The 14,224-nt window shown below is 42.2% G+C and overlaps 1 protein-coding gene across 1 annotated transcript in view; it reads left to right on the top strand.

Annotated features, from left to right (window-relative positions):
• Nucleotides 1–13,763, top strand: part of ATG2B (autophagy related 2B) — an 80,559-nt gene extending 66,796 nt beyond the window's left edge. The window contains exons 35-42 of the mRNA XM_047794537.1: nucleotides 1,424–1,502; nucleotides 2,960–3,164; nucleotides 6,200–6,269; nucleotides 6,624–6,706; nucleotides 7,646–7,767; nucleotides 8,012–8,166; nucleotides 8,825–8,974; nucleotides 12,480–13,763. Coding sequence (XP_047650493.1) covers nucleotides 1,424–1,502; nucleotides 2,960–3,164; nucleotides 6,200–6,269; nucleotides 6,624–6,706; nucleotides 7,646–7,767; nucleotides 8,012–8,166; nucleotides 8,825–8,974; nucleotides 12,480–12,710 — 1,095 coding nt within the window. The 3' untranslated portion in view covers nucleotides 12,711–13,763. The remainder of the gene's footprint in view (nucleotides 1–1,423; nucleotides 1,503–2,959; nucleotides 3,165–6,199; nucleotides 6,270–6,623; nucleotides 6,707–7,645; nucleotides 7,768–8,011; nucleotides 8,167–8,824; nucleotides 8,975–12,479) is intronic.
• Nucleotides 13,764–14,224: the final 461 nt, after the last annotated feature.

The following is a 14,224-nucleotide window of genomic DNA, read 5'->3' as shown; positions in this document are numbered from 1 at the left end:
AGTTTATTTCCAATGTCTTGCATCATCTTCAGCATCAAGAGTCTAAAGTCTTTTTCCTGGAGGCTGAGAATCTCCTCCTCGCTTAGCTGATTTTCTAGGGTTTTTTCTTTCTCCCTCATCTGAGTTATAGTTCTCTGTCTTTTCATTTTTATAGGTTTTTGGCGTGGTGACCTTTTTACAGATAATAGGGTCATAGCCTCTCTTACTTCTGGTGTCTGCCCCCCTTGTGGCTGGAGTCGGTATGAGGGCTTGCTGTAGGCTTCCTGATGGGAAGGGCTGATGCCTGCCCACTGGCAGGTGGAGCTGTTTCTAATCCCTCTGGTGGGTGGGGCTTAGCCTCTGGATGGGATTAGAGGCAGCTGTGTGCCTGAGGGGTCTTTAGGGATCCTGTTTACTGAGGGGTGGGGCTGTGATCCCACCTGGATTGTTGTTTGCCCTGGGGCTTCTCAGGCTGACTGACAGGGTGGGGCCAGTTTTTCCCAAAATGGCCCCCTCCAGAGAAAGGCGGCTGCTGGATATTCCTGAGAGCTTTGCCTTCAATGTCCCTCCCTCACAACAAGCCACATTCACCCCTGTTTTCTCAAGATGTCCTCCAAGAACTGCAGTCAGGTTTGACCCATATTCCTATGGAGACTTTGATTTGCCCTGGGACCCAGTGCACATGAAAGTCCGTGTGCGCCTTTTAAGAATGGGGTCTCCATTTCCCCCAGTCCTCAGAGCTCCTGCACACAAGCCCCACTGGCCTTCAATGCCAGATGCTGCAGGGGCTCTTTCTCCCAGTGCCAGGTCCCCGCACATGAGGGTTTGATGTGGGGCTCAGAACTCTTCCTCCTGTAGGTGAGTCTCTGCGAACCAGTTAGTTTCCAGTCTGTGGAGCTTCCCACCCAGGAGGTATGGGGTTGTTTATATCGTGAAATCGCCCCTCCTACCTCTTGATGTGGCCTCCTCTATTTCTTCTGGAGTAGGGTATCTTTTTTCAGGTTTCCAGTCCATTTGGGTGGAGATTGCTCAGCTTTTAGTTGTGAATTTTGTTGTTTTTAGGAGAGAAGTTGAGCTCCAGTCCTTCTATTCCGCCATCTTAATCTTCTCCCCCGAGACTGCTGTATTTCTAAGAAAACTAAAATGTACTTTGATTTAGAAATAACCATTTAATTTATAACTTACTTGTGTCTTAATTTTTGCATCTATAAATTAATTTTCTCAGTATGAGAATAAACAAGAGTGTATGTGTGCGTTTGTGTGTGAGAGAGAGAGAAAAGTTAGGAGCAATGCCTGGCACAGAGTAGGCACCGAATAAATTTTAGCTGTGTATGAACAATGAGCAGATTGTGAAAATTTAAGATACTTTGTTTCATGGTTTTAGAAATAGATGCACCTTTTTAAAAAAAAGCATTTTAATTGCAATAACATCTCTTAATTTTAGGATGCCTTGTTCTTCCTGAAGGATTTCTTCACAAGTCTTTCTACAGAAGTAGAGATTCTCATGGCTCCAGATCCAGAAGGTATTAAATATGTATAGTTTGAAAAAATCTATAGGAAGTACTTGGATTGACTTTGATTGTTATGAGGCCTTTCTGAGAATGTGCTTAAAATATTTATTCTCATTCATATAAATATGTTCTGTGTTAAATTGTGCAAATGTGGTTTCTGTAAAAGTACTGTAGTCCCACTTTGTCATCAGGAGATATGTTCCAAGCCTGCTAGGGGATGCCTGAAACTGCCCATAGTACCAAACCCTAAATATAGTCAAATTTTTTTTTTTTTGTCTTTTGTCTTTTTTGTTGTTGTTGTTGTTGTTGTTGTTGCTATTTCTTGGGCCGCTCCTGCGGCACATGGAGGTTCCCAGGCTAGGGGTCGAATTGGAGCTGTAGCCAGCGGCCTACGCCAGAGCCACAGCAACGCGGGATCCGAGCCGCGTCTGCAACCTACACCACAGCTCACGGCAACGCCGGATCGTCAACCCACTGAGCAAGGGCAGGGACCGAACCCGCAACCTCATGGTTCCTAGTCGGATTCGTTAACCACTGCGCCACGACGGGAACTCCTAAATATAGTCAATTTTTTCTATGCATACATGCCTGTGATAAAGTTTAATTTATAAGTTGGGCACAATAGGAAATTAACAATAATACCTAATAATAAAATAGAACAATTATTTTATACTGAACAGTATACTATATATAGTATTCATTATACTATATAGTAAATGTTACATGAATGTGATCTCATGCTTTCTCTCTCTTAAAATGTCTTATACAAATTTAGTGCTTTTTCCGTCTTAACACAGCACTCATCGTGCCCTGTGGCTGTAACTTTTGCAGTTTCAGGTACAACAACAACATGAACATGAATTTCTTTTTCCTTTTGCAGTTTTGCAGATTTGTACTTACTGTTGATCTTAGCAGCTTGAGCGTATGATTTTTTTTCCCTTGTTAAATCAGGAGTTTTCACCTTTTCACTTAAAGGAAACATGTTATGGCTTCCCTTTGGTGTATCTCAATTGCCAACATCACTGTTCTGGTGCTTTGGGGCCATTAGTAATCAAATAAGGGTTACTTAACACCAGCACTGCGATACACCAGTTGGTCTCATAATTGAGACTGCCACTCAGTGAGCCATGGGTGGGATATGCCAGACAAAGGGATGACTCCCATTCCGGTGGGATAAAGGCGACGGTTCATTATGCTACTCAGAGTGATGTGCAGTTTCACATGTACAAATTGCTTATTTCTGGAATTTTCTGATTCATATTTTTGGACTAAAGTTGACCTAGGGAAGTGAACCTGAAGATAAGGGGGACTCCTGAAATGATTTGAAAGGTGAAAGATTTCTGTCAGCAATAGTTGTATTTATTAAATGAAATGTAGCAAAAGAAGTTAAATGTAGATTGATGTACTATATATGTGTTTGCTTTAAAGGAGCATATCTAATTTTTCAAATGTGCACATTACATTTTTAGTTAAAAAGTCTCCTGGAGCTGATGTCACCTGCAGTTTGCCAAGACATTTAAGCACCTCGAAGGAGCCAAATCTAGTCATTTCTTTCCCTGGGCCAAAGCAACCTCCCCAAAATGACAGTGCCACCTCCGTGCAAGTGGTCAATGGGGAAGAAGAGACCTTCTCAGCTGAAGAAGCATCGTTTAGTGATCAGCCAGTGTTTTTTAGGTAAATCCTTTAGCTTTGATAACAAATGAAGTTATCTTTGGGTCTTGAAGGTTGTTCTTTCCTGTGTTCATGTGCCGGAACTCATGAGGTTACATCAGCTTTTCTCTGCACTGACAGGTAATCCGCAGGGCGCTGTGGGCCCCACCTGCTTGCCCCTCTCGTTTACACACAGTAACCCGGGCTCAGGACTCATCGTCCTGTTGATTCTGTAGCAGGGATTTCCACGTCCTCCTAGCTTCTTCCTTCTCTTTTCCACCTGTCCCTCTCTTACCAGTCTCCCCGTGGCCTGTTTGTGTCTCCTCCAGCACGATGCTGTCTTCCTCCTCCTGCCTTCCCATGCCTCAGCTTCGGCAGCCTCCACTGTCCCTCATGGGAATTCTCTGCCTCATTTCTCCCCCCATCCCTGTCCTGTCTTCTGGGCCCTCCGCTCTGGCTGAGCTGGCGCTGTCAGGAAGCTCAGGCCCTGTGCTGCTGCCGGCTGTTGTGACCACAGCCCAGGCCCTTGCCAGCTGGCTGCGCGGTGGAGCTCATCCCTCATTTCCAGGCCGTTCGCTCTTCTCGTCGTCTTTCTTTCCCAGCCCTGGAGAGTAGGGATGGAGCCCGGCTCTGTTGGAAGGAGACAGTATTGTGACGGACAGACAGTTCGTTCCCTCCCCTGGTTTTCTCTACTCCTCTCTCACTGACATCAGGGGTCCCCAAATCCTGTCTTTCTCTGTGAGTTCTGAGGTTAGACTTTAGGTATGACCCAGAGTAGGCAGTATAACTATTTTAAAGTGTTTTCATATTGTAATTATCTTGCATATTGATGAAAATAGAAAGTATAGTAGAATGTGAGAATTGGAAAGATCCTGGGTAAGAGGCTCTCAGGTGGTTCTAAACTTTTCTACTGCAAAAGAAGAGCCACCGCTTTTCTTATTTTCCTACGCTGATTTTTTTTTTTTTTTTGTCTTTTTAGGGCTGCATCCATGGTTTATGGAGGTTCCCAGGCTAGGGGTCCAATCAGAGCTGTAGCTGCCAGCCTACACCACAGCCCCAGCAATGCCAGATCCGAGCCGTGTTTGCCATCTACACCGCAGCTCACAGCAATGCTGGATCCTTAACCCACTGAGCAAGGCCAGGGATCGAACCTGCATCCTCATGGATACTAGTCAAATTTGTTTTCACTGAGCCACAATGGGAACTCCCCCACATTGGTTTTTTTTAATTTAACATTTTTACTCCCCCCAAAATTGTAATAATTCAAATTCTTATTTAATATTAATGATATGTAAACAGCCAGTTTGTTTTTTGTAAACACTGGGTAACCAGTATAAAAAAAAATTGAATTGTTACAGTTCTGGCCTGAAGGCGCAGAAATTGGGCACTTTTTAGTCAGTTTGTGTGGCCTCGCTGACTTAAGTAAACAAATCTTTTTTTTTGTTTTTTTTTTCATTAGACTACTTAAAACAGCTTGTGGAGTTCTGTTTCAACTGTTAAAGCTCCAGAGGGCCAGGGACCCTGCGGTGGTAATTGGAGAGAGCGTTCAGATTACGTACTTTACAGATGAGGAAGTTAGTGCCCAGACAGGAAAGCTGACTTGCTCAAGGCCACATAATTAGTGAGTGGCCAAGCCAGGACTAGACAACAGATCTTCTTAACCCCAAATCCAGCAAGTTTCTAGTAGTGGTGTAAGAGTCCCTTCTCCCCAAACATTTATTCATTCCACACACACTTACTGAGCACTTATTACATGAATGTCAGATTTTGTTCTAGGTACAATGAACAAAGTAGAGAAAAATCCCTATTTAATTGAGCTTACAGATAATAAAGAGACATGATTTGGCTTGTTATATACCCTGGAGGAAAAGCATGAGGAAGGAGGAGGCAGGTGTCAAGGGGCTCTTGCCCAGAGAATGAAATGCAGAAGCATGTTGAGAAGGGCAGGGATACCCTGAGTTCCTAGGCGTCTTGTGGTGATTGATACAAATACAGCATTTCCCTCCTACTGTATGTTAAGTGGACTTTTGTGAGATGCCTTAGGATATAACTGCTGATGTTAATTTTGTAGTAAAAATGTGTTTCAAGTTCCAGTTTGCAGTTCAGCTTTTAGAAGCTAACTGCTTTTGTTTGATGTATACCATTAGCGTCTAATTATAATTTCATTCAGAATTTCTAACATTTGTGTGTTAATATCCTACTTGCAAGCATTAATTTCAAGAATGTTCACTAAAATTCACAAATGTAGGTGGTATTTAAAAAGTTACTGATGGGAGTTCCCATTGTGGGTCAGTGGTAACGAACCTGACTAGTATCCGTGAAGATGTGGGTTTGATCCCTGCCCTTGTTTAGTGGGTTAAGGATCCAGCGTTGCTGTGAGCTGTGGTGTAGGTCGCAAACACAGCTCACTGTGGTGTAGGCCGGCAGCTGCAGCTCCAGTTTGACCTCTAGCCTGGGAACTTTCATATGCTGCAGGTGCAGCCCTAAAACGCAAAATAAATAAATAAATAAATTTTAAAAATAAGTATTTACTGAAGAAGACCTTTGGGCTCAGAACTTAAGTTACTTGCCATGACTGCCTCCCTCTAACTGATAGAACTAAGGTTCCTCTCTGGGTCTTCTGGGTCTTTCTGTTTCATCTTCATCAGAGAACTAAAATAAATACCTTAGCTCTTTTTTTTTTTTTTTTACTTCTTGGTAATGATTATATTATTTGCTTTAATCTTGAAGGTTATTTTATTAACTTGTTCTCTGTATGAACTGAATATCTGCCAGAATAAGTTTCTCCAAGATAAACATTGTTTAGTGAGCTAGGAAAAGGTTTTTGTGAGAAAGTTTAAATATAACAAAATCAACAAAATTTATAACGTCGGTTTAGTTGTTATATTGCCTAAAAAAGGCAGAGCTAAAAGACACTCTTTTACTTAGGCCTTAGTGTGGTCCCATTCTTCACTTTGTGGTTTTGTTTTTATTCTCCAACTGAACAAGGTAATTTATATCTAATTTCAGCTATTAGTAAATTTGGTTGTAAATAACTCCCCTCCTTTCTTCATCTTCAGAGAATTTAGATTCACATCAGAAGTTCCCATTCGACTTGATTATCATGGCAAACACGTATCAATGGATCAGGTCTGGAAATCTTGTACAAATATACTCTGCAAAATTATCTCATTTGTTTTTCTCGTGGGTGCAATTTTTAAAAAAGTTTTTCCATCATAGTTCATATTTTTGAAATGAAATGCAACATTTTAAGATTTAATTCTGTTTTCAAAGTAAATTAAATATAATTTTCTTAAGAATCCATTCATACAATTTAGTATAAATTGGGTCATATAAAATACATGGTTTTTTTGCTGTAAATATTTTAAGTGTTTTAGCTTCATTAGCGAATATTGCTTTGACTCATATAACAACTGTTTTAACTGTTGAGTATCTCAATTAACAGATTATTTTGGCCCCCCTTTTTTTTTTTTAATTTTGAAGGGTACATTAGCTGGGATTTTGATTGGTCTGGCCCAGTTAAACTGCTCTGAACTAAAGCTGAAGAGACTTTTCTATCGGCATGGGTGAGTTGATTTATTGTATGAGACTCTAAGATATAGTTTCTAAGTTAATGTACCATAAATTAAAAATTAAGTTTTCTTAGTAAGCATATGCAATTTTTTTTTTTTTTAAAGGGGCTTCACATGTGGCATATGGAAGTTCCCAGGCTAGGGATCGAATTGGAGCTACAGTTTCTGGCCTACACCACAGCGACAGTAATGCAGGTTCTGAGCTGCATCTGTGACCTACACCATAGCTCATGGCAATCTGGGATACTTAACCCACTGAGCGAGGCCAGGGATCGAACCCATCCTCCCGGATACTAGTTGGGTTCATTACCACTGAGCCACAATGAAACTCCCAGCATATATAATTTAATTATTTCACAGTATTACATGTAGAGAGCTCAGTTTTGGAGGATTTTTACTGGTTGGGGGCTAATTTCTATTCTGAAGGTATAGAGGTAATTTGAGAGAGGATAATTTTTTAAAAAACAGGTATAGTTAGGAATGTTTTTAAATTATTTCCCAAAGTTATAAATTAGCTCAGTTAGTGAAAAGCCTGGTCCTTAGTAACTATTTATAGACATTGAGTTAATCCCGTGCCAAAGCTTTAGATATTGAAGAAGTAAGAACAGTGGAAAAACACACTTGTGTATATTATCTAAGCCTTGTAGAAATTATTACCATTACAGTTGGGTCGCATTATATATGTGTGTGTGTGTGTGTGTGTATACATATATGTATGTATGTATAAAAACACATTATATTACATATAATATACATGCATATATTACATGTACACACATATACACACACGTATGTATATATTTAAATTGAAAATCCACTAAGTTTTGTCCTTGTAATTTGTTTTCTTTTGTCTTAAGTAAAGAAATCCCCCAAACTTACATAAACCTCTAAATTTCATTCTCCTTCCTATATTCTAATAGTCATTTGCTCTAGTTTGCTAGGTGTTGACAAATTGTTCGCCTATGCGATCACCGAATGGCTTACTGACATTAAGAAGAACCAGCTACCAGGAATCTTGGGAGGTGTTGGGCCTATGCATTCCCTGGTACAATTAGGTGAGTTTTCTTTTTTTAATTAGAAGATAATTTGTTTTGCCTGGTGAGTGATTCTTAACCCTTTCGGGGTGGTGGGTACCTTTGAGAGTCAACGTGAGGGCCATCTTTCTAGAAACCCTCCGTGTTAGTCACACGCAATGTTTTGCCTCCCATTTGAGGGGTTAAAAACCCCAGGGTTAGAATGACAGCAGAGCCCTGAGCTCCAGCACTGCTCCTGATTCCCGTGTGTTGCCTTTTGTTCTAGTCCAAGGCCTGAAGGACTTGGTCTGGTTACCAATTGAGCAGTACCGGAAGGATGGCCGCATCGTCAGAGGATTTCAGAGAGGCGCTGCCTCTTTTGGCACCTCAACTGCGATGGCTGCTCTGGAACTCACCAACAGGATGGTTCAGACCATACAGGTATCTTTCCACAGACCACCTTCATCTATACAAAGAGGAAGAGCCATTGCAAACAGATGGATCCTTTTGTTTTTAAAGTGGTACTGTGAAAATATGCAAAATACTGAGAATATTTTGTTATAATATCATTATTTTATCATTATTTTTTGCTTAGCTGACCAGTGTTAAAAATAATTAGTAGAATAAAGCAACAGACTATAGTGTCACATTTGTTTGCCTATTTTAGGTAAATTATAACTATTACATTAGTTCAGGATTTCTTTACCACATTTATATGAAAAGATCATAGTTGAATGTAAGGAGGCCATTGCCGATCCAATAGAAGTCACATTAAGGTTTGTTATATTAAGTATTAAGCTCCAGTTAACCTTATCCAGTTGTCCACAGACCATGCATTCTTGTCTAACCTGGTAACATCGAGAGTGTTCTCAGAGGACAAGAGGAGGGACCGAAAAAGTCAGGTCAATCCAGATACTGGTTATGAACGTGCACTTGAACGGTCTTGTCGTGAGGTCAGGCATTTAAATGCTACAGAAGTGCCTGTCTTCGGGCATGAGTTGCTGCTCCTCTTCCTCACTCCTGTAGGAGGTACACTCTTGGAGCCTCATCTCCAGACTTCGTTCTGATTCGTTTTTCACTCTCTGATAAAATGATCCAGGCAGCAGCAGAAACCGCCTATGACATGGTGTCTCCTGGTACCCTTGCCATCGAGCCCAAGAAGATCAGAAGGTTCCCTCATCACCGGCTAGCCCACCAGCCAGTGGACCTGAGGGAAGGCGTGGCCAAGGCCTACAGCGTGGTGAAGGAGGTGAGTACCGAGGGACGAGCCAGAGCCACGCTGTGTGCTCTCCTGGTGTCGTCTAACGAGCGTTGGTTCGTTCTGAAGAAACCCCTGGGGCGGCTTTGGAACTGCTGCTGATGGCGCGCTCAGGTACCTGCCCGAGGAAGAGAGGAGGCCGCCTCCTGAGAGGCGATCTAGTGGAAAAACGGATTTCTTCACGTACAGAAGCAAGTAGGGCGTGAGAGCAGCACACCACGAGAGCTCACCAGTGGAGTTCACACCTAATTTTATTTGTCGTATTTTCCTCAGCTTTGTTTAAAAGATGCCGTCTTTCAGGTGAATCACAAACCTTGATCCTATCTCACCTTCTGGAGATGGTACATATTTTTTCTGTGTATGATTTTATAGTTTCACACAAGTATGTATTCATAAGCAAATACTGTTGTTTATATTTTAAAAGTTGAATAGTGTCATATGTATCCTTCGATAACTTTTGTCTTTCCAGATATATTCATGTTGGAGTTCCCGTCATGGCGCAGTGGAAACGAATCTGACCATGAGGTTGTGGGTTCGATCCCTGGCCTCGCTCAGTGGGTTAAGGATCTGGCATTGCCGTGAGCTGTGTTGCAGGTTGCAGGCGTGGCTCAGATCCCAAGTTTCTGTGGCTGTGGTGTAGGTCCACAGCTATAGCTCCAATTCGGCCCCTAGCCTGGGAAACTCCATATGCCGCGGGTGTGGCCCTAAAAGGGAAAAAAAAAAAGCATCACCAAATTGTAATTTTGTTGAACCTGGTTCTTTATGGCTGTTGACAGGGGCATTCCCTGTCTTAATCATTTTTTGGACATATGACATGAAATTTGCTGTCGTTTTACTTACAATTTGTGTATTAGAATTTCATTAAAGGTATCTTCCCCTGTCATGTTCTGTCTGATAGGCAGAAGTCTTTTACCTACAGAAGTAGTCTCTGTGATCCCAGATGGTGGGAAGACCACTGATGTGGAGCCCCCAAGACATGTTTTAGTGGGTAAATAAAAGCAAGACCCCTGGTCATGTGTCTTTTTTAAAAAGAGATTTAGTCAGGAGACTAAAGAGATAATCACCAGTCAGACCTGTTCCTACACACGTCAGGATCGGCCGGTTATCAGTAGACATGTTAGAAATCAGGTTTGTAAAACCATCCTGAGCTTAAGGCACAGCAGGGGCAAGTTGGCCGCCAGATAGAGCAGCGCTTGGATATGTAGCCCTTTGCGGTTCACAAAACGCTTGCCTAGGCGTTCCTGTTGTGGCTCAGCGGGTTAAGGGCGTGGTGGTGTCTCTGTGAGGATGCTGGTTTGATCCTGGCCTCACTCAGTGGGTTAGGGATTTGATGTTGCTGTGGCTGCAGCATAGGTTGCAGCTGCAGCTGTGATTCAACCACTAACCTGGGGACTTCCATATATGCAGGTGTGGCCATTGAAAAGAAAAAAATAAAAGCTTGTCTAGTTTAATCTCTACTCATTTAAATGTATTTGTGCACTTAACTTTGTGCTCAGTGTATAGTTATCCTTAAAAATAGGTGGTTTTCCCCACTTGGAGTTGAAGAAATGGGCTCAGCAAGGAGACCCCATCCCCACCCCCCCAGCCCCACTGTGGACCGTGGTCAGTCGGTAATAGAGCCTGGACTGAAACCCAGGAATTTGGGCCTAGTGATTAGTTCTCTAAAACTGCCAGTGTGAAGACGGAAGGAGCCTGGTGAGCATGAACGGGTGTGGAAGAGAGAGCCTGATTAGGTGGAGTCCGGATCCTGTGTCGTCAGTGTTCTAAGTAGAGGTTTCTAAATGGTGTTTTAGGAAATACTGCTTCTTTTCCTTTTAAAAGTTGAGAGCCCAGAGATCAAGAGAAAACATTGCAGGTGTTTCTCAGGATCAGGGGTTGGCAGGCCATAGCTCACAGGTCAGATCTGGCCTTTGCCTGTTTTCCTATGGACCTTCTAGCTAAGAATGATTTTTCCAGTTTTAAAGGATTGTAAAAATGTGGTGGTGGTGGGGGGAGCGTAAAGGAAGAAGAAGAGGATCCAATGTTCCATTCGTGTGGCCCATAAATACCTCCCGCCCGGCAAATACCTCCCGCCCAGCGCTTTGCAGAGGCGGTTTGCCAGCCCTTGCTCCACGTGGTCTGCTTTGCGGTGGTCAGGGAGCAGCAGTGAGGGGATTCCTGGCCATCTAGGCGTTAGTTAATGAGCACTTAGCACCTCCTATGCTGCGCCAAGCTCTTTAGATGCCTCCTTTCATTTAATTCTGACAAGCAAGTATTCTCATTCCCCATTTAAAGCACTTGTCTAAGGTCATGCAGCTCAGTGATGGGACTGAGATTTCAGTTTACTTGCATGTGCGTGTTAATCATCACGTTAGGATAAACTGGTACCTGGTCGTTGCTTGTTGGTTAGGGAGGGGAGCTGCGGGGCGGCGGGTGGGGGGAGGGAATGTGGGCAGAGGCTGAAAGTGTAAGTGTTTTCTTCATTGTAGTTACAGTTTTACTTATTGGTTATTTGGTAGATAGTTTTAAAGATAGCGTTTATCTTTAGTTTTCTTTTTTAAGTTCTCTGTGCTACCTTTTCCCTTGTATGATATTACATGTGTTTTCCTGCTGTGCTGGGTAGAAATGCCACTCTCGTGAGGTTGTCAGAGCGATGGCTGGATGTGGGGTCAGGTCAGGGTTCCTTGGTTTTCCCTGGAGCGCCCTGAGTTCTTTGAGCTGTGCCTGTCACTGAATGGTCACACTGGAACAGTGCCTCGTGGCCCCTAAGGGACTTTGAGCTGCTAGACAGATGAAAGAGATTTGAAAGTTACGTGTGAAATTTTACTACTTTGGCTGGACCTATGCATTTATATATCTAGCTGCTCAGCAGTCATGATTATTTTAATATTATATGGTTATAAGAAAGGTGACTTACACAGAAGCTTTGTTTCTAATTATTAAACATGTTCCTGCTCTGTGTTCTCAGAATATTCTCTGCTTAATCCAATAAAATGTCCTATTTAGGCTCTTCTCTTAATTAGAACTTCTGCAGTTATCTTTTCCAGTACATAGCCAGTAATTTAAAACAAAGTAAGTGGTTTTCTGGAGCTTAGTAGAATTAGGTTTTCTTGTTATGGTTGAGTCGAAGGGGCTGTTACTATATTCCTTTAGTGATTGTGTTTATTCCAGCAGCCTTGTTTGCTAAGTTCGATTTGACCAGAATGACTACTGCTGCCAGAAGAGCTCCTCTTGGCTTACTCACCTTCTCCGTAAGCTTCCCTTTGTGAACCTGTAGTTTGGCTGCATTTGCCTCACAGTCATGTCACAACAAAAGTTTAGGTCATGATAACTGCCTCTTACGTTCCCTTAGAATTTTAGTCATCATAAAAATAAGTATCCTGGGTTGTCTCAAAAGTATGCTTCTGTTTCTGTGTTTTGTCTAGCTGCAAACCTGACAATGAAGAACTCTCCTGAGGTGTGTATTTCGGGATCATTTAGAGGGTTTTCTCACCGCTTCTCTCCCTGCCCCTTCCAGGGACTCACAGACACGGCTCAGACCATTTACGAAACTGCAGCTCGCGAACACGAGAGCAGAGGGGTCACGGGCGCCGTGGGCGAGGTCCTGCGCCAGATCCCTCCGGCGGTGGTGAAGCCTCTGATTGTTGCCACAGAAGCCACCTCGAACGTCTTGGGCGGCATGAGAAACCAGATGAGACCAGATGTTCGGCAAGACGAATCCCAGAAGTGGCGCCACGGGGAAGACTGACATTTTGGACGGGGTTCTTGGAGACGCTAACGAGGCTGGAAATAAGGAGCATAGTGTCCCACTGGCAGCTTTGGAGGCAACTCATTTACTTTTATTGTGCTCATCTCAGGAACAAAACCATTTCGTAGCTAAATGATTTAGTATCAAAACAACATGCAGCCAGAACCCTTGGACATTTTAGGGCTAGTTTGGTACTTGCCTGTCGAAGTGTTTGGTGGCTGGTGTCCAAAGTCTGTCAAGCATTTGCTGCCGAGTTAGTGGAGTGCTTGCTTTTGTTAAAGTGACTGTCATTTACCTTGTTACAGACGCGCTCATTCACAACCTCCTTTGACAGTACAGAGTGCTCAAAAACATTGGTGCCCTTTGAAAGCATTATTTACGTTGCTCCAAGGAGTCACTTTTTCTCCAGGTTTAAAAAGAATCACAGCTCTGAAACTTTCATTGAAAATGAGAGACTGAAGCCACAGGGAAAGTAAAGCAAATAGGGTTTTCAGTATAAATACCAGTGAGGAAGAAACAACCTGGTCTGTCGAGTTTAGTGTTCATGCACTTGAGAACGTTGCTTCCATTTATTCAGAAAATCCTTCTGTGGGAGCTGGAGAACCTGAATGTCACAGACTTGTTCTGTTGTGTTGCACTTTATCCTGTGTGTGTGTGTGTGTGTGCTGCGTGTAGATTAATGTGCTATATTCCGTATGTAATTTACAGAGTCACACAAAATACAAAGAAGAGTAAGCCTGAAGGTTTTTGGCAAAGGAAGGTAACTCAAATGTAATAACTTTCATTTATCTGAGTGTAAATGACAATGTGTATATTCGTGAACTGGGGCCCATGTAATTGTCTCTGTGTTCAGTTTTAAGCAGGAATGGTGTCAGCTTGTTGGGCACGTGTGGAAAGGGAGACTGGAAGTGATTTTTACGCTTTTGAAATTAACCAAAAATCCTCCACATACGCCCTAGTCAGCTATTTCGAAGTACCATTTTTACTTGGTTAACAATGTACATTTTGATAACCTGTCAGGAATGAATAAAGTATTTTTATTTAAAGGTGAAATTGTTTTATGCTTCCATGAATATTTTGCTTTTCTTAGAACATATTCGTAGATGCAATACTAGGATTTATTCCAAGATCCTTGGGAACACTTTTCTCAAAATCGATTTCGGTTAATGTCAAGCAAATCGTTACCTAGTTGTGAGAGGGAAATTGTTCTCAAGAACTTAGTCTCTGACTTTCTTTAGCAGAAAGAAAATTTAGGACTTTGTATTCATGCACTGTTTAAAGGTTCATGAAGTGATTTCTCATTTTCTAAAGCGAGGTGAATGAATTTGTCGCCGAGATGAATGAATTTGCATTTCAGAACTGCATTTCAGTTTGGGGTTTGGAAGATGCCATTGAACCCGTTTCATTCTCTAAACTTTCTAAACAAGAAAACAATGTAACCCAAAAGTCTGAACATTTAAAATTTATAAAATTATGTTAAATGGCATTCAGTTTTATTTTGCTTCCTTTTTACT

The sequence above is a fragment of the Phacochoerus africanus genome, chromosome 9 (assembly GCF_016906955.1).
Source record: "Phacochoerus africanus isolate WHEZ1 chromosome 9, ROS_Pafr_v1, whole genome shotgun sequence".
In the NCBI taxonomy this organism is placed as follows: Eukaryota; Metazoa; Chordata; class Mammalia; order Artiodactyla; family Suidae; genus Phacochoerus; species Phacochoerus africanus.
Note: the sequence above shows the minus strand (reverse complement) of the source record. Positions and strands in the feature narration are given on the sequence as shown.